At 45.5% G+C, this 19,322-nt stretch overlaps 1 protein-coding gene across 1 annotated transcript; it reads left to right on the forward strand.

The window, feature by feature from the left end:
* Positions 1 to 1,503: 1,503 nt before the first annotated feature.
* On the forward strand, positions 1,504 to 18,345 carry LOC110504284 (RNA polymerase-associated protein RTF1 homolog). The gene is made up of 17 exons (XM_036962646.1): positions 1,504 to 1,759; positions 2,874 to 3,005; positions 3,280 to 3,439; positions 4,478 to 4,676; positions 5,084 to 5,228; positions 5,332 to 5,443; positions 5,750 to 5,897; positions 6,822 to 6,999; positions 7,257 to 7,339; positions 8,749 to 8,836; positions 11,106 to 11,213; positions 11,672 to 11,749; positions 12,830 to 12,951; positions 13,765 to 13,822; positions 14,031 to 14,105; positions 15,164 to 15,386; positions 17,235 to 18,345. The coding sequence occupies exons 1-17, from the start codon at positions 1,676 to 1,678 to the stop codon at positions 17,339 to 17,341; spliced, it is 2,100 nt and encodes a 699-aa protein (XP_036818541.1). The 5' UTR covers positions 1,504 to 1,675; the 3' UTR covers positions 17,342 to 18,345.
* The last annotated feature ends 977 nt before the right edge of the window (positions 18,346 to 19,322 follow it).

Genomic DNA, 19,322 nt, shown 5'->3' on the forward strand with positions numbered 1-19,322 from the left:
ATTATACACAGATTCTAAATAAATAAATACAAATGTGCATTTTGTGGTTGTGACCCAGAGACTCTTGACCATTTATTTTGGGACTGTTCTTATGTCATAAAATATTGGAGTGAGTTAGAATATTTTATTTTAAAATAAACTATTAATGTTTGGTATGTTTAATTTAGATCCAAATGATATATATACCCTGATTTAACTTGAATTTTTTATTTGTTTTATTTTTCATGGATTATTTATCCATAAACAAACCCCACTTCGCATTGTTTAAGAGAATTTAAATATTATTTTGAAATTATCAAATGTAAAAACAAAAAAGCAATACCATAAAACTGTTTGACAAATTGAAAATCTCAATATTTGTTAGGTTTATGTACTATTGTTTGTATATTTCTGCTTTTGCATTTGTTTTAAAGTTCATAATAATAATAAACAATTTCTTTATACTTTATGTTTCTAGAACCGTACAGCAATTAAGAATCGATTCACGTTTAGATGGAGTATTTGACTGTTTTTGGCTGCCAGAGCCAATTCACCTTTAAACAGAACATGTAAGGAGGTCCTTGGACTAGAAAGAGTAACGTTAGGCTCTTTTTAGTCCATTATTGGGCTAAGCCAATAATAATAGCAGGGCATTCTGGTTCATAGCCACAACGACAAGCTATTTGATGAAGTGAATCACAGAATGCACACTATCAATAAATAAACTAGTTTTGACACTGACAGTACATAGCAGGAAATCTCAATGTAGTTACTTAACGTTACTCAATGACCAACGTTACACGGTAAACGATGACTTTAGCTAAACCAGCTAAAAAACAAACAATTTGGATCTGTCTCTTGAATTGATTTAAAACTGGCCTTTGGTAGCATTGTGTTCATCACTCACGGAGTAGAATACATATGATAACATTTGTATATATATATTTGTTTCACCTTCATTTAACTAGGTTGGCTAGTTGAGAACAAGTTCTCATTTGCAACTGTGACCTGGCCAAGCTAAAGCAAAGCGATTCGACACATACAACAACAGAGTTACACATGGAATAAACAAAACATACAATCAGTAATACAGTAGAACAAAATAAAACAAAAAGTATATGTACAGTGAGTGGAAACGAGGTAAGATAAGGGAGTTAAGGCAATAAATAGGCCATGGTGGCGAAGTAATTACAATATAGCAATTAAACACTGGAATGGTAGATGTGCAGAAGATGAATGTGCAAGTAGAGATACTGGGGTGCAAAGGAGCAAGATAAATAAATACATAAATACAGTATGGGGATGAGGGAGTTGGATGGACTATTTACAGATGAGCTAAGCACAGGTGCAGTGATCAGTGAGCTCTAACAGACATATGTATAATCATTAAATAAATAACATCTAGTTCCCATATCCAAGGTGTTGTGGTCCGTGTAGATTTTAACGTCGTCCCTGAAAACACAACCGCTGCTATTTTCAGTTCCACTTGGTTTTTGTTTGTTTGTTTGTTTGTTTGTTGTTGCGCATGCTCAGTGGTACTGTAGCGCCTTTGTGTGTGTGTGTGTGTTAATGTGTACGTGTGTGTGTGTCTCAGGACCAGTTCAGGGTCTGTCGGTGCTAAACTACTTAGCTACCCGCCGTTTCTCTCGTCTTCAACAACACACAGAGGTAGCCGAGCTCATCCACTAGCTAAATCATGGTGAATGTAAAGAAACGGAAAGGTCGAGTCGTTATCGACTCTGACTCTGAAGACAGCGCTAGTGATGATAATTTAGATCAGGTGAGTTTTGCACCTTGTCTGGATTGTTCATTTGTTTTCCTGCTACTTAGTAGGCAGTGGTGTGTTTTGACAACTGGATAAGAACAGTGTGAGGGTTAGCATGTTAGCATGCTGTGTCTTGAGTTTGGAGGAAAACACCGCGCCGTAAGGCCTGAAGTTTTTACAGGCGTTATTTCAATCCCAGTATAATATCACGTGGAAACATTCATCTAAACGCATTTTTAATCATTTAGTCATGAAATAAATACACTGACCTGCGGATTTATAACATTTCTATATCACGCAAGACGTAATGGGCGCTGCTAAAGTTATATATTTTGGTGTTGATCAAAACAGTTAGCTAGTTAGCTTAACCATAAGCTAAAGTTAGCTTCGGAGGAATGTGTAAAAAGATAACATGTTACTTACTTTACACACCATGTTGTGCTATTAAAAACATGCCAGTCGTAGATTTAACATCACGTAACTTGCCGCAGTGAAGTTGCTAACTAGCTAGTTATCTTTGCTAGCTTGGTGTTTTAAGTCGTAATACTAGTTAGTTAGCAGCTAATTAATATCATAATGCTGCTGTTGGTAGTTAACATTTCGGGCCTGTTGGTTAACATCAACAAACATAGCTACTATTAAACAAAATTGACACACACTGCAACAGAGAGATGTATTAGTCAGTGATGTCTCATTTAGTTATTTACACAGGACCATATCGAAATAGAATAAGTTGAGTTGCACAACTATAAAATGAAAGACAATCACTGACTACTACAGTACCTTAATGCTTTCTAACATTCTGAAACCACTGTAAATATGCTGTAAAGGTGATTGTCAGTCAACTGAAATGTTACTTTGACACATCCGCTGTCCCCAGAGCAAACCATGCAGCATTCATCCTGCAAAAATCTATTCATATTAACTATTGATCTACGTTGTTACAAGATGTCAGTTCCTCCACCATTGTGCCTTTTTTTTTTTGTTGGTATTCAGAATATCGAATAATATATATCGTAACATAATATGTGCTCCTCAACTTTGGCCTCTGTTTCCCCATCACTGTAAGTTCTCTCACGCGTGCTTTAAACTCACCTTTGTTTTGTCTCTCTCACTCTGTGGCCCCCAGGAGCTCCTGTCTCTGGCCACCAAGAGGAAGAGGGTGGACTCCGATGACCAGCAGGACGACCAGCAGGATGACCAGCCAGTCAGCAAGCCTGCAGCCTCATCGGACTCAGAGACATCAGACAGTGATGATGAAGTATGTCACAGTAACGTCCTCTCTCCATATTGTTTGATCTTCTTAGGGCTGTTTTCCCGGACTAAGAAGCATGCCCAATGTAGGGTCACCTTTCAAATAACTTCTTAATCCCAGACTAGGCTTAATCTGTGTACAGGAAATCAGCCCTTACGGTAGTGGCATGAAAGAGACACTGTATTTGTTAACACACTTTCATACCGTCCTTGATGCTTCACATGATAATGTTCTGTTTTCTGTTTGTTTTTTGTTGTGTGTGTGTGTTGTTTTGACGTAGTGGACCGCCGGTGGTCCTAAAGTCAAGAAGAAGGTCAAGCCAGGGAAACCGACGGCAACCGAGAAGAAGAAAGAGGCAGCGAAGAAGAGGGCACATAAAGCTGCGTCGTCCGGGAGTTCTGGGGGAGACAGTTCAGCTGACAGCTCCGCCCCCGAGGAGGGTACGTTTACATCTTCTTTTTTTGAAGCCCGATTCTACACCCTTTCTTACGACGTGTGAACTTGCATACGCCCTCTCGTGGATTCAATAGTGGAAACTCCCTCCAGCAGGGCGGCAGGGTAGCCTAGTGGTTAGAGCGTTGGGCCAAAAGGTTGCTAGTTCGAATCCCCGAGCTCACGACAAGGTAAAAATCTGTCGTTTTGCCCCTGAACAAGGCACTTAACCCACTGTTCCTAGGCCGTCATTGTAAATAAGAATTTGCCCGTAACGGACTTGCCTGGTTAAATAAAGGTTAATAAATAAATAAACATGCTTACAACAATCACATTTTTTTTATGTCCATGGTGTGGAGTGTGCAAGTCCACACTTCAGGAAGTAACCCAAGAGAGTGGCAGCTGTCAGTGGTTCCACTGACAACAGTAAGTTTTCTGTAGGTCCGGGCTCATTCTGGAAACCTCTGTCCTTGGCTCCTTCTCAAAAAAAATATTGGAGAGGATGATCCGAGGGGAGAGATCTTCCATCTTCTCCTACAATATGGTTGAGAAGGAGGTGAGGAGATAGGATGCAAGGAATCATATAAAAAGGAATTGAGACAGACCCCAAGAGAGTGGTTAATTGCTGCCTTTGGTTAATGTGACCAACAATTGTTTTGACTCTTGTATCGAAAGGTGCCTTAACACAGACAAAATATGTTGCTATAGAGACGGCCCTGTGACGCCGTGGCCGCGGAGACGGCCCTGTGACGCCGTGGCCGCGGAGACGGCCCTTTGACGCCGTGGCCGCGAAGACGGCCCTGTGACGCCGTGGCCGCGAAGACGGCCCTGTGACGCCGTGGCCGCGGAGACGGCCCTGTGTCGCCGCGGAGACGGCCCTGTGTCGCCGCGGAGACGGCCCTGTGTCGCCGCGGAGACGGCCCTGTGTCGCCGTGGCCGCGGAGACGGCCCTGTGTCGTCATATAGATGCAGTCTAAAAGACGATCTCCTTTATGCCGTCTCTCTCCACAACAATGCTAACGCCATATAATGTTTTCCTCCACCAGGTGAGGTGTCTGACTCAGAGAGCAACAGCTCTGCCTCCAGCTCAGACTCCTCGTCGGAGGACGATGTCTTCAGGGACGGCTACGGAGAGGACCTGATGGGAGACGAGGAGGACAGGGCTCGGCTGGAGCAGATGACGGAGAAGGAGAGGGAGCAGGAGCTCTTCAACAGGATAGAGAAGAGAGAGGTGCTCAAGAGGAGGTAAGAATAGGATCAGCAGGAGAGTTGTTACTGTCTGGAGCCATCAGAGTACAGAGCTAGGGGGTGTGTTCAGCAGGAGAGTTGTTACTGTCTAGAGCCATCAGAGTACAGAGCCAGGGGGTGTGTTCAGCAGGAGAGTTGTTACTGTCTGTCTGGAGCCATCAGAGTATAGAGGCTTGTGAACATTATTCTAGTTATTTTGTTCATATAAAGAATCTCCAAGAAAAGTTAATGAATAGCACACCCAAGATATAGAGTTTTACATCCCTGTGGCTGTTATACTTGATCAGTAGACCAGTTGATTTTGTTCAACTGTTTTAGGTGATTGAAATGAATATCCTGGGATCATTACTATGTAACTCATCGTGGAACACCATTCGCCTGACCCTGTCAATCTTTCTGTACAGATTTGAAATTAAAAAGAAGCTGAAAACAGCGAAGAAGAAGGAGAAAGAGGAGAAGAAAAAGAACCACGAGGAAGAACAGAAGAAGAAGAGGGAGAGATCGTCCAGCGGTCATCATGAAGACAGAACTCATCAGGACCAGCAAGTGGTGAGTTCATCCTCTAATCCCAAACCTTGTCTTAGAAACAACAACGCGCCACATTGTGTTCCGTAGTCCTTAACCGGTACGTTGTGACTGCGTTCTCCTGTAGGTTATGTCTCACAACAAGGAGAGGAGAACTAAACGGGATGAGAAGCTGGATAAAAAGTCTCAGGCCATGGAGGAACTGAAAGCGGAGAGAGAGAAAAAGAAAACAAGGACAGGTCTGTTGGCTGTGTAGTGTTTGTCCTCACATTTCCATTGTCGTCAAGCGATACATGTAGTCAATAGATTGCATTTATGCACTGGGTCAACAGGAGGAGGTGTATATTTATCTATATTTATTTTATTATATTATATAATATTATTATATTTTATTTTATATTTTATGTATCTATATTTCTCCAATAAGAAACGTTGCTGACCTTTGATCTCTGTTGGGAGAACAGAATATGTGTTTGTGAAATGTACTTTAAATACAATTTGATTTGTCTGCTAAATGACAACAAAACACCAATGGATTTGGACAGCGGAGCTCCTGGCGAAACGGCTGCCACTGAAAACCAGCGAGGTCTACTCGGACGATGAGGAGGAGGAGGAAGAGGAGGAGGACGACGACAAATCATCCGTAAAGAGCGATCGCAGTTCACACTCTTCATCTTATTCCGAAGACGAAGAGTGAGTATCTTTCTATCTATCCTCTGCAGATAATGATAGACATAATGGTTTAATTGATAGTACTACTGTGTCTCAGCTGTAGATCGACAGATAATGGTTTAATTGATAGTACTACTGTGTGTGTCAGCTGTAGATAGACAGATAATGGTTTAATTGATAGACAGATAATGGTTTAATTGATAGTACTACTGTGTGTCTCAGCTGTAGATAGACAGATAATGGTTTACTTGATAGTACTACTGTGTGTCTCAGCTGTAGCTAGACAGATAATGGTTGAATTGATAGTACTACTGTGTGTGTCAGCTGTAGCTAGACAGATAATGGTTGAATTGATAGTACTACCGTGTGTCAGCGGTAGATCGACAGATAATGGTTTAATTGATAGACAGGTAATGGTTTAATTGATAGTACTACTGTGTCTCAGCTGTAGATAGACAGATAATGTTTTAATTGATAGACAGATAATGGTTTAATTGATAGTACTACTGTGTCAGCTGTAGATAGACAGATAATGGTTTAATTGATAGTACTGCTGTGTCTCAGCTGTAGATAGACAGATAATGGTTTAATTGATAGACAGATAATGGTTTAATTGATAGTACTACTGTGTGTCTCAGCTGTAGATAGACAGATAATGGTTTAATTGATAGACAGGTAATGGTTTAATTGATAGTACTACTGTGTGTGTCAGCTGTAGATAGACAGGTAATGGTTTAATTGACAGTACTACTGTGTGTCTCAGCTGTAGATAGTTGTTCAGTGTCAGGTAACGTTTTGATCATAGCTCCATATGACAGTTGGTTCCATTCGGTCTTGTAAGTTGTTTTTCTTGAGTTAAGAAAACACTTATTTTTTTTTTTTTTTTTAACCAACAATTGAACACCTCTCTGCATGACCTCCGTTTCCTGTCTTGTGGCGTTCCAGGAAAGAGGAGACGCCGCCAAAGTCACAACCCGTGTCACTACCAGACGAGCTGAATCGTGTCCGTCTGTCCCGACACAAACTGGAGCGTTGGTGTCACATGCCGTTCTTCCAGAAGACCGTCAGCGGCTGCTTCGTACGGATCGGCATCGGGAACAGTAGTACCAAACCAGTTTACAGGGTAACAAGATGCATTTATTGGGGCAGTTTCCTGGACCCAGATTATTATTTTTTTAAATTTTAAAATCAAAGTTCAATGGTGAATCCCCATTGAAAGTGACTAGGGTTTACTCTGTGTCTGAGGGAAACCAGCCTGAGTCCGTATTCCTATTTAACTTTGGAGATTGTTCCTTGGCAAAACCTTTTTTCTATATGTTTCATTTGGATTTTCAGTTAGCTATGTTCAATAATGAGTTTCTTGTAATTCCCTGTGATAAGGTGGCTGAAATAGTTGACGTGGTAGAGACGGCTAAAGTGTACCAGTTGGGAACGACCCGGACAAACAAAGGACTACAGTTACGGTAATACTACTCAGCTCTTACCTGCTACTACCCTTGGCTTCTCCTCTCTCTGTTTCTCTCCTCCTGTCTGTGTCTCTCCTCCTCTGCCCGTTTCTCTCCTCCTCTGTCTGTTTCTCTCCTCCTCTGTCTGTTTCTCTCCTCCTCTGTCTGTTTCTCTCCTCCTCTGTCTGTTTCTCTCCTCCTCTGTCTGTTTCTCTCCTCCTCTGTCTGTTTCTCTCCTCCTCTGCCCGTTTCTCTCCTCCTCTGTTTGTTTCTCTCCTCCTCTGTCAGTTTCTCTCCTCCTCTGTCTGTTTCTCTCCTCCTCTGTCTGTTTCTCTCCTCCCGTTTCTCTCCTCCCGTTTCTCTCCTCCCGTTTCTCTCCTCCTCTGCCCGTTTCTCTCCTCCTCTGCCCGTTTCTCTCCTCCTCTGCCCGTTTCTCTCCTCCTCTGCCCGTTTCTCTCCTCCCGTTTCTCTCCTCCTGTTTCTCTCCTCTGTCTGTTTCTCTCCTCCTGTTTCTCTCCTCCTGTTTCTCTCCTCCCGTTTCTCTCCTCCCGTTTCTCTCCTCCCGTTTCTCTCCTCCCGTTTCTCTCCTCCTCTGCCTGTTTCTCTCCTCCTCTGCCTGTTTCTCTCCTCCTCTGCCCGTTTCTCTCCTCCTCTGCCCGTTTCTCTCCTCCTGTTTCTCTCCTCCCCTGCCCGTTTCGCTCCTCCCGTTTCTCTCCTCCCGTTTCTCTCCTCCTCTGCCCGTTTCGCTCCTCCTGTTTCTCTCTTCCTCTGCCCGTTTCTCTCTGCACGTTTCTCTCTGCCCGTTTCTCTCTGCCCGTTTCTCTCTGCCCGTTTCTCTCTGCCCGTTTCTCTCTGCCCGTTTCTCTCTGCCCGTTTCTCTCTGCCCGTTTCTCTCTGCCCGTTTCTCTCTGCCCGTTTCTCTCTGCACGTTTCTCTCTGCCCGTTTCTCTCTGCCCGTTTCTCTCTGCCCGTTTCTCTCTGCCCGTTTCTCTCTGCCCGTTTCTCTCTGCCCGTTTCTCTCTGCCCGTTTCTCTCTGCCCGTTTCTCTCCTCCTGTTTCTCTCTGCCTGTTTCTCTCCTCCTGTTTCTCTCTGCCCGTTTCTCTCCTCCTGTTTCTCTCTGCCCGTTTCTCTCCTCCCGTTTCTCTCCTCCCGTTTCTCTCCTCCCGTTTCTCTCCTGTTTCTCTCCTCCCGTTTCTCTCCTCCTCTGCCCGTTTCTCTCCTCCTCTGTCTGTTTCTCTCCTCCTCTGTCTGCTTCTCTCCTCCTCTGCCTGTTTCTCTCCTCCTCTGCCTGTTTCTCTCCTCCTCTGCCTGTTTCTCTCCTCCTCTGCCTGTTTCTCTCCTCCTCTGTCCGTTTCTCTCCTCCTCTGCCCGTGTCTCTATTTCGACTAAATGTTTCTCTGTGCTCTGTCCCATATATCTCCCCTAGGCATGGTGGTGACACCCGAGTCTTCAGACTGGAGTTTGTGTCCAATCAGGAGTTCACAGAAAACGAGTTCATGAAGTGGAAAGAGGCGGTGAGTTGACTGGAGGAGCATGCTGATTGGATGGTTGACTTGAAGTGGCAGGAGGAGAATGCTGATTGGATGTAGACTGGAGGAAGTGGCAGTGAGAGAATGCTGATTGGATGTAGACTGGAGGAAGTGCCAGCGGGAGCGTGCTGATTGGATGGTTGACTTGAGGAAGTGCCAGCGGGAGCGTGCTGATTGGATGGTTGACTTGAGGAAGTGCCAGTGGGAGCGTGCTGATTGGATGGTTGACTTGAGGAAGTGCCAGTGGGAGCGTGCTGGTTGGATGGTTGACTTGAGGAAGTGCCAGTGGGAGCGTGCTGGTTGGATGGTTGACTTGAGGAAGTGCCATTGGGAGCGTGCTGGTTGGATGGTTGACTTGAGGAAGTGCCAGTGGGAGCGTGCTGGTTGGATGAGGCAAAGTTGCTTTAACTCCACCACCTGGTAGATGGCAAGACTTCAAACGACAGACCAGTTGAATAACGAGAGTGAATGTTGTGGATCTAAGTTGGATAGTTAGTTAGGTGGTTAGATGGCTAATTAGATGCTAGTTGGGTGGCTGGTTAGGTGGCTGGCTTGTTAGGTGGCTGGCTGGTTAGTTAGTTAGGTGGCTGGTTAGTTAGTTAGGTGGATGGTTAGTTAGGTGGCTGGTTAGTTAGGTGGCTGGTTAGTTAGGTGGCTGGTTAGTTAGGTGGCTGGTTGGTTGGATGGTTGGATGGTAGGCTGGTTAGTTAGGTGGCTGGTTAGTTAGTTAGGTGGCTGGTTAGTTAGGTGGCTGGTTAGATGGCTGGTTAGTTAGGTGGATAATTAGATGTCTGGTTAGTTAGGTGGATAATTAGATGGCTGGTTAGTTAGGTGTCTGGTTAGTTAGGTGGCTGGTTAGTTAGGTGGCTGGTTGGTTTGATGGCTGGTTGGTTTGATGGCTGGTTAGTTAGTTAGGTGGCTAGTTAGTTAGGTGGCTGGCTAGTTAGTTAGGTGGCTGGTTAGTTAGTTAGGTGGCTGGTTAGTTAGTTAGGTGGCTGGTTAGTTAGTTAGGTGGCTGGTTAGTTAGTTAGGTGGCTGGTTAGTTAGTTAGTTAGGTGGCTGGTTAGTTAGTTAGTTAGGTGTCTGGTTAGTTAGTTAGTTAGGTGTCTGGTTAGTTAGTTAGTTAGGTGGCTGGTTAGTTAGTTAGGTGGCTGGTTAGTTAGTTAGGTGGCTGGTTGGTTAGTTAGTTAGGTGGCTGGTTAGTTAGTTAGTTAGGTGGCTGGTTAGTTAGTTAGTTAGGTGGCTGGTTAGTTAGTTAGTTAGGTGGCTGGTTAGTTAGTTAGGTGGCTGTATAGTTAGTTAGGTGGCTGGTTGGTTAGGTGGATGGTTGGTTAGGTGGCTGGTTGGTTGGGTGGCTGGTTGGTTGGATGGCTGGTTGGTTGGATGGCTGGTTGGTTGGATGGCTGGTTGGTTGGATGGCTGGTTGGTTGGATGGCTGGTTGGTTGGATGGCTGGTTGGTTGGATGGTTAGTTAGGTGGCTGGTTTAGTTAGGTGGCTGGCTAGTTAGGTGGCTGGCTGGCTAGTTAGGTGGCTGGCTGGCTAGTTAGGTGGCTGGATGGCTAGTTAGGTGGCTGGATGGCTAGTTAGGTGGCTGGATGGCTAGTTAGGTGGCTGGATGGCTAGTTAGGTGGCTGGATGGCTAGTTAGGTGGCTGGATGGCTAGTTAGGTGGCTGGATGGCTGGATGGGTGGCTAGTTGGATGGCTAGTTGGATGGCTAGTTGGATGGCTAGTTGGATGGCTAGTTAGATGGCTAGTTAGATGGCTAGTTAGATGGCTGGCTGGTTGGATGGCTGGTTGGATGGCTAGTTGGATGGCTGGTTGGATGGATGGCTGGTTGGATGGCTGGTTGGATGGCTGGTTGGATGGCTGGTTGGATGGCTAGTTGGATGGCTAGTTAGATGGCTGGTTGGTTGGATGGCTGGTTGGTTGGATGGCTGGCTGGCTAGTTGGATTGCTAGTTAGATGGCTGGTTGGTTGGATGGCTGGTTGGTTGGATGGCTGGTTGGTTGGATGGCTGGCTAGTTGGATGGCTAGTTGGATGGCTAGTTGGATGGCTAGTTGGATGGCTAGTTGGATGGCTAGTTAGATGGCTGGCTAGTTGGATGGCTGGTTGGTTGGATGGCTGGCTAGTTGGATTGCTAGTTGGATGGCTAGTTAGCCTCATGGGTTATGCCAGGATTACGTCAGCCTGTCGTAGAGCAGTGTCTAGTGGAGTATTGAAGGTGTTTGATATGTCTCCTCTCTGTCTACAGATGATCATAGCCAGTATGCAGGTTCCCACTCTAGATGAGATCAATAAGAAGGAACAGGCCATCAAAGAGGCTTGTAACTACAAATTCAACGACAAAGACATCGAGGACGTAAGTACACTACATGACCAAAAGTATGTGGACACCTGCTTCGTCCAACATCTCATTCCAAAAATCATGGGCATGAATGTGGAGTTGGTCTCCCCCCCCCCTTTACTGCTATAACAGCCTCCATTCTTCTGGGAAGTTTTTCCACTAGATGGGAGGGGACTTGCTTCCATTCAGCCACAGGCATTAGTGAGGTCGGGCACTGATGTTGGGGCGATTAGGCACATTCATCCCAAAGGTGTTCGATAGGGTTGAGGTCAGGGCTCTGTGCAGTCCAGTCAAGTTCTTCCACACCGATGATTTAAATAAATAATAATTTTATTTACAAATGTTATTTTTTGGAGGGGTTAGGATGCACTTCCAGAAACTACATGATGGAATAACGATCCTGCCCAACCCTTAGTCTATAATGTTGAGTTTCAACCCAGATGTGATTTTGTGGTTGATTTGTTTATTCACAGATTGTAAAAGAGAAAGACAGGTTCCGAAAGGCCCCTTCCAACTACGCCATGAAGAAAACATCACTACTCAAAGATAAGGTAGATTAACAAACGTTTCTTAACCCAGGAAGTTTGTTTTTCATTAGCTGTGTACTACTGTGTACTTGTTTATAGTTGTGTATGCTACTGTGTGTACTGTTGTGTGTGTACTACTTGTTGGGGATTAATCAGAATAGTTGGGTAACATAGATAAGATGTTTTATTTTCATTATATGCTTGTGAGTTACTTCTCATTTAGAATGCATCTTGTTGTACTATAGTGGTGGCTATTTGCGGTTATCCTTTATCTGTCCTGGGTTCAGTTACAGAGAGGGGAGAGGTCAAGCTTGTCTTCATATGTAAACATATCTTTTAAACCATGTGAAGGGATGATTGAGGGGGAACCAATTATCTCTTGGCGCCACAATGTCTGTGTGCCAGTCACTGTGTCTCTGTGATCTTGTCCAGGAGGGGGTGTATTTGACATACCTGTTGATGAGGTTTTGTTTTTTTTGTCCTGAGTGGTACCAAGAGCGAGATAAGAACATAGTTTAGGAGACAAAGCTGAACGATAATTTATAGCCAATGCAGTCTGGCTATGTGTGTCTTTGCTATAAAGGATCTCAGTTGCAATGTGTAAGGGACTCTACTCTCTGAGTGTCACAGGGTTGTGATGGAGCTCATAATAATTAAAGATGGACTTTATGATAACTTTATGACTTGTGTGTGGTTTGCTCTCATGATTTGGTTAATACAGGAAATTTCCACTACATACTGCTGTGTACTACTGTGTGTACTGCTATGTGCTGTGTGTACTACTGTGTACTTGTTTATACTTGTGTATGCTACTGTGTGTACTGCTGTGTACTACTGCGTGTACTACTGTGTTGTGTGTACTAATGTGTACTTGTTTATACTTGTGTACTGCTGTATGTACTGCTGTGTCTACTACTGTGTACTGCTGTGTGTACTGCTGTGTGTACTGCTGTGTGTACTGCTGTGTGTACGACTGTGTACTGCTGTGTGTACGATTGTGTACTGCTGTGTGTACTGCTACTTACTGTGTGTGGTCCTCCCCTTCCTCCTCTGAGGACCCCCACTGGTATATACACATGTTAAAATGTGTGTTCTCACCTCCAGGCCATGGCAGAGGAGAGTGGAGAAGGAGACCGAGCCAAAGAGATCCAGGACCAGCTGAATGAGTTGGAGGAGAGGGCTGAGCATCTGGACAGACAGAGGACCAAAAACATCTCTGCCATCAGGTGAGACCATCGCCTGTCTTCCCCCCTTTGCCTGTCTTCCCCCCTTTGCCTGTCTCCCCCCCCCCCCACCCCCTGTCATTTAGCAGACTCTCTTATCCAGAGAGACTGGCAGTAGTGAGTCATTTAGCCGACTCTCTTATCCAGAGCGGCTGGCCGTGAGTGCATACATTTTCGTACCTTTTCCCCGAATAGGTGCACCGTGGGTAACAAACCCACAACCCTGGCGTCCTTAGAATCAATTTCTAAAGACAAAAGAAAACACAAATGTATGTTTTTTTGGGGGGTGGCAGTAACTGTTGACGGTCACTCAAGTAGCCCGTGTCAGCAAACATCTTTTCGATTGGTAAGTTAGTCGGGCGGGCCAGCTATCTAAACTTAGATATATTGTCAAATGACCGACCGTGGGCCCCCATTAATTTTTTTTAGTCGCTCTCACTCAGATAACAAATGAAAAACATTTATCTCCGCCCATGGCAAAATGTGTAGAATTGCATGAAATTAAATTAATTATAACATTTTAAAATATTCTCTCCATCCCATGACAAAATGTGGATGATTGCAGGATATTCAAAATTGAGCTTTGGGCCCCCAAAAGGCTAGTGTGTGGGTATGGATGTGGGTACGTAGACCAGCGAACCTCTGCAGCCCCCCCCCCCCATTGATAAGTTCAGATCAAAGTTGCCCATATCTGCGCTACCAACTGTTTCTGTCTCTCTCTCTCTTTCTTGCTCTCACCCTCTCTATATCTCTTTTTGCATCTCTCGGTCTATCTCTCTGTCTATATAAACCTCTCTGTCCATCTGTCTCCTCCAGCTACATCAACCAGAGGAATCGTAGCTGGAACATCGTGGAGTCTGAGAAAGCCCTAGTGGTAAGTATCCATACTACAGCTGTAGTGTCTTAATTTGATCACTGTTACGCAGCAGGAAATTCAAATGAGCCTTGTGATTCACTGAACTTGCAGTTCTCTTTCTTGTCATTAGATCTGAACTACTGTAGCCTATCAAAACTAATTTCTTGTAAAAAAAAAAGTGATTTATTTTATATATATATATATTTTTTAATACTATTTCTGTCAGGCTGAGGGACAGAATGCCAAGATGCAGATGGACCCGTTTACTAGACGGCAGTGCAAACCAACCATGGTGTCTAACGTAAGTCTCAGATCCTCTCTCTCAATTCAACTCAAAGGGCTTTATTGGCATGGGGGGAAACATGTTTACATTGCCAAAGCAAGTGAAATAGATAACGAACAAAAGTGAAATGAACAGTAAACATTACACTCACAAAAGTTACAAAAGAATAGAGACATTTTCAAATCTTATATAATTAATTGTCTCTGTACCGTTTTGTAACGATGTGCAAATAGTTAAAGTACAAAAGGGAAAATAAATAAACATAAATATGGGTTGTATTTACAATGGTGTTTGTTCTTCACTGGTTGACCTTTTCTTGTGGCAACAGGTCCCAAATCTTGCTGCTGTGATGTCACACTGTGGAATTTCACCCAGTAGATATGGGAGTTTATCAACATTTGATTTGTTTTTGAATTCTTTGTGGATCTGTGTATTCTGAGGGAAATATGTCTCTAATATGGTCATACATTGGGCAGGAGGTTAGGAAGTTTGGGTCAGCCACAGTGGTCAGGTATTCTGCCACTATGTAAAACATTGCAGCTTGCAGGTACAAAATATCCTGATTTTTTTTATTTGAGTTTTTAAATCCTATAAATCACATCAGCCTATTAACTTGTGTCCCGCCCAAAGCTTTTAAAATTATTTTTATTTAATGACTTATTTAATTAGGGAAGTCGGTTAAGAACAAATTCTTACTTACATTGACGGCCAAACCCGGACGACTCTGGGCCAATTGTGTGTAGCCCTATGGGCCGGTTGTGATACAGCCTGGAATCGAACCAGGGCCTGTAGTGACGCCTCTAGCACTGAGATGCAGTGCCTTAGACCCAGGCGCCACCCGTGAGCTTAAAGCATCAGCCAAGCTCCATTTATATAGTTATACATTTAAAAGGGGATGGGGGGGTGGCCAACCTCAGCAGTAAGGGCTACAAAGTCAGTCCCAGAGCCAGGGTGAGGGTTTGAGTGCTGAGATGATAAAGTATCCTGGAGCAACTTTAAGTGTTTTCTACACGTATTAAAGTTCTGAATAACTTGCCTGTCTGAAGTATTGAGGTTTTGTGTTCGTGTTCTCACAGGCCAGAGACCCTTCAGTCCATGCAGCTATCCTCCAACACCTCAATGAGAAGTACGGAGAAGGGTCAGGCAAAGAGATGGACTTGGAGTTTGAGATGGGCAGGGGAGCAGGACAGGCTGCTCTGAAAGTCATCGACCCTACTAAGAACACCAGCGACCTATCGGAGGACCTCTTTAAAGTTCACGACTTTGACGTCAAGATAGACCTACAGGTTCCCAACGCAGGTGAGACGGACAGTTTCAAATGTCTACGTAACATGCACAAAGTGGTGAGTTCGATCCCTGCCTCCAGGAGGGTAGTTCAATGTGCACTAACGATACCGTTAGACATATGTATGTTTCCCCTGGGTGCAGATCAGGGGTTCCCCCCCTAGGTGCAGATCAGGGGTTCCCCCCCCCAGGTACAGATCAGGGGTTCCCCCCCCCCCCCCTAGGTACAGATCAGCCCCCCCCCCCCTAGGTACAGATCAGGGGTCCCCCCCCCCCTAGGTACAGATCAGCCCCCCCCCCCCCCCCTAGGTACAGATCAGGGGTCCCCCCCAGGTGCAGATCAGGGGTTCCCCCCCCCCCAGGTGCAGATCAGGGGTTCCCCCCCCCCCCTAGGTACAGATCAGCCCCCCCCCCCCTAGGTACAGATCAGGGGTTCCCCCCCCCCCTAGGTACAGATCAGGGGTTCCCCCCCCCCTAGGTACAGATCAGCCCCCCCCCCCCCCTAGGTGCAGATCAGGGGTTCTCCCCCCCAGGTACAGATCAGGGGTTCCCCCCCCCCCCCCCCCCCTAGGTACAGATCAGGGGTCCCCCCCCCCCTAGGTACAGATCAGGGGTTCCCCCCCCTAGGTACAGATCAGCCCCCCCCCCCCCCCCTAGGTACAGATCAGGGGTTTCCCCCCCTAGGTACAGATCAGTGGTGTCCCCCCCCCCCCAGGTACAGATCAGGGGTGTCCCCCCCCCCCCCCTAGGTACAGATCAGGGGTTCCCCCCCTAGGTACAGATCAGGGGTCCCCCCCTAGGTACAGATCAGGGGTTCCCCCCCTAGGTACAGATCAGCCCCCCCCCCCCCCCCCTAGGTACAGATCAGCCCCCCCCCCCCCCCCCCCAGGTACAGATCAGCCCCCCCCCCAAGGTACAGATCAGGGGTTCCCCCCCTAGGTACAGATCAGTGGTGTGTCCCCCCCCCCCTAGGTACAGATCAGTGGTGTGTCCCCCCCCCCCCAGGTACAGATCAGGGGTGTCCCCCCCCCCCTAGGTACAGATCAGGGGTTCCCCCCCCTAGGTACAGATCAGCCCCCCCCCCCCCCCCCTAGGTACAGATCAGTGGTGTCCCCCCCCCCCCCCCAGGTACAGATCAGGGGTGTCCCCCCCCCCCCCCCCCCCCAGGTACAGATCAGTGGTGTCCCCCCCCCCGGTACAGATCAGGGGTGTCCCCCCCCCCCCCCCCCCCCGGTACAGATCAGGGGTGTGTCCCCCCCCCCCAGGTACAGATCAGGGGTTCCCCCCCCCCCCAGGTACAGATCAGGGGTTCCCCCCCTAGGTACAGATCAGGGGTTCCCCCCCTAGGTACAGATCAGGGTTTCTGTTAGACTTCTGTCTCCCAGAAGTCTCTGTCCTCATCCACAGCCCGTGTCTCCTCCCGCTGATTACCCAGCATGCCTGTAGCAGCAGCTCTCACACTGACTCCCATAAGCCTCTGTATCCGTAATCCTGTGCGCATGTAATAAATAAAATGCTTAACGAATATACACGTTAATTCCAATAGATTATGCTAAATAAACCTATAGCATGGCTGGGTGGAATGGATTTACATCAATTCATAGGTTATAGGTTCATAGGCTAAAAAGACTTTCGCAATGTTTTTCTTTCTCCTCCCAGACGATTGGCCGGCGGCATTTTTTTTGAATCTGCTTTCTTTATTTTATTGGCCAAAAGCCGGCTATGATCAGCTTCCCCTCACCAAGTCCTAACCTTAACCACTTGTGAGGGAAATGCTAAACTCACTCGAGGTCAGGTCTAGGGGCACCTGCACCTGTAACAACAGATGTGTCAGACTAATGTTGTTCCTCTGGTGTGTTTCAGAAGCCAAGTCTCTGTCAGTGAGCGCCAACACCCTGGCAGTGAAGGACGGTGCTCCACGTAGGTCTCTCAACCTGGAGGACTACAAGAAGAGGAGGGGCTTGATCTAAAGAACTACAGGAAGTAGATGAGGGGCTTCAACGACTGATCAAATGGCCTAAAACCTCAGTCAGTCAGAACCACCTGCATGTTGGTTGGCCATTCGCCCCAGGACACCAGTGTATTTGAGGGAAGTGTGTGTGTGTGAGAGGTGTGTGTGTGAGAGGTGTGTGTGTGAGAGGTGTGTGTGTGTGTGTGTGAGAGGTGTGTGTGTGAGAGAGAGATGTGTGACCGTATGCTTGAGTATGTGTGTGTGAGAGAGGCTGTCCATCTTAAAACGATAGGAAATAATAATTAAGAGAAGACAACTTTTTTTTTGTTTTTTTTTCCCCTCGAAGGTTTTCTCTTAGAAGACAGTTGGCCACCTTTACTTTTTTTTCCTCTCGTTATTATGTGGTAAAAATTGTACTTGGAATTGTGTTATTTTTCTTTTGTAATTTCTAAGTTTTTATAAATAAATCTAACGTTGGTTCTCCCTCATACGGATCTGAAGTTCACTCTTTTGGTGTCCAGTTCTTTTGCAAGGGCATAGTGGTTGTGGATTCTTACCTTGGCCAACTCTGTCTTGTAAGACTTAGATTGACATGATTTGAGGTTATTGGGACGGTCAACATTTATTGGGGTAGAATCTTGATTTCCCCCCCCCCTGTTTCAGACACGGACTGTATTCTCTTCGTACATGATTTAGGTTTTCCCCTGACCTAAGAGGTTGAGGGCAGTACCACGTTCTCCAGCTGACCCGTTCTCTTTCTCAGACAGCAGGGCCGGCTCGTTATCTGCCTGGCTACTGGACAGCACTTTGTAAAGTCTACAACAACAAAAAGATTTAAAAATGAATTTACATGGATCACAGAGAGAATTGTTTATTTTCTTTTTGGTACCCTTAACTCTCTCTTTTCCCGGCGCAGATTCTAAGTGTTATCGATCCTTCAACAGTTCCTGTATTGATGTGGCATGCCATATAAATCATTCCCATTTGCAGTGTGGCAGAATAAAGAGAGACACTGTTTTGTAACATCTGTGTTCTCTTTGTGTTTTGTCTTTCTCTCCCCATTATCAGTGGTTGAGATACCTTTGGGTGTTGGCACTATCCCCATGAGCGATTTAATTTAAAATGTATTTATTATTATTATTTATTTTTTAAAATCTTTTTTACTGATGACAGAACCTTTTGTGAATAAAAGGATAGTTAAGTTTATTTTGTGCATATTGTAGGGTCTCTCAAATTACTGCAGTCAAGCCATCCACACTTCAGACCCATCCTGAATTTGGATGCACGAATAGACAACACCTGACAATATCACATGTATTCTGGAAACTAAAACAGGTACTCACGTAATAGATAGGGACATCACTAGTTACCACAGTCACAAAGTCATAAACCCTGCCTAAGTTATACAATCTTAAATTAGGAACAAAAAGCTCATTTTTATTTTCCTACGTTTTTACGGTATAGCCATTTTGACTTTGCCTGTGCTATCTAATGGAAACCCACAGATGGAGAAGATGACTTTACAAATCATTTAAAGAAAACCGTTTGAAGCGCACAGTCTTTCATAATGTAACAGTGCATACTGAGGAAGAAATATTTTTTCATTTTCGCACCTTATCAAACATTTCTCTGAAATCACAGGTAGTGAGGCTCCAGTAGCTTACCTGCTTTAATTTTTATTTTATTTAACTAGGCAAGTCAGTTAAGAACAAATTCTTATTTACAATGACGGCCTACCCCGGCAAAACCTGGACAACGCTGGGCCAATTGTGCAATGCCCTATGGGACGCCCAACCACAGCCAGATGTGATACAGCCTGGTTTTGAACCAGGGACTGTAGCTTGCACTGAGGAGCTGCGCCACTTGGGAGCCCTAATATCACAGTGGTCAACAATTTCTCTCCAGAAATATGTTCAAAACCAATTATTTGTTATAACTAAGCCAAGATAGACCATGGCCTGTCGTTTCCAATGGGAGCAAATGAATCACAGTGGGCAGAC

Source organism: Oncorhynchus mykiss, chromosome 25, assembly GCF_013265735.2.
Source record: "Oncorhynchus mykiss isolate Arlee chromosome 25, USDA_OmykA_1.1, whole genome shotgun sequence".
Classification (NCBI taxonomy): Eukaryota; Metazoa; Chordata; class Actinopteri; order Salmoniformes; family Salmonidae; genus Oncorhynchus; species Oncorhynchus mykiss.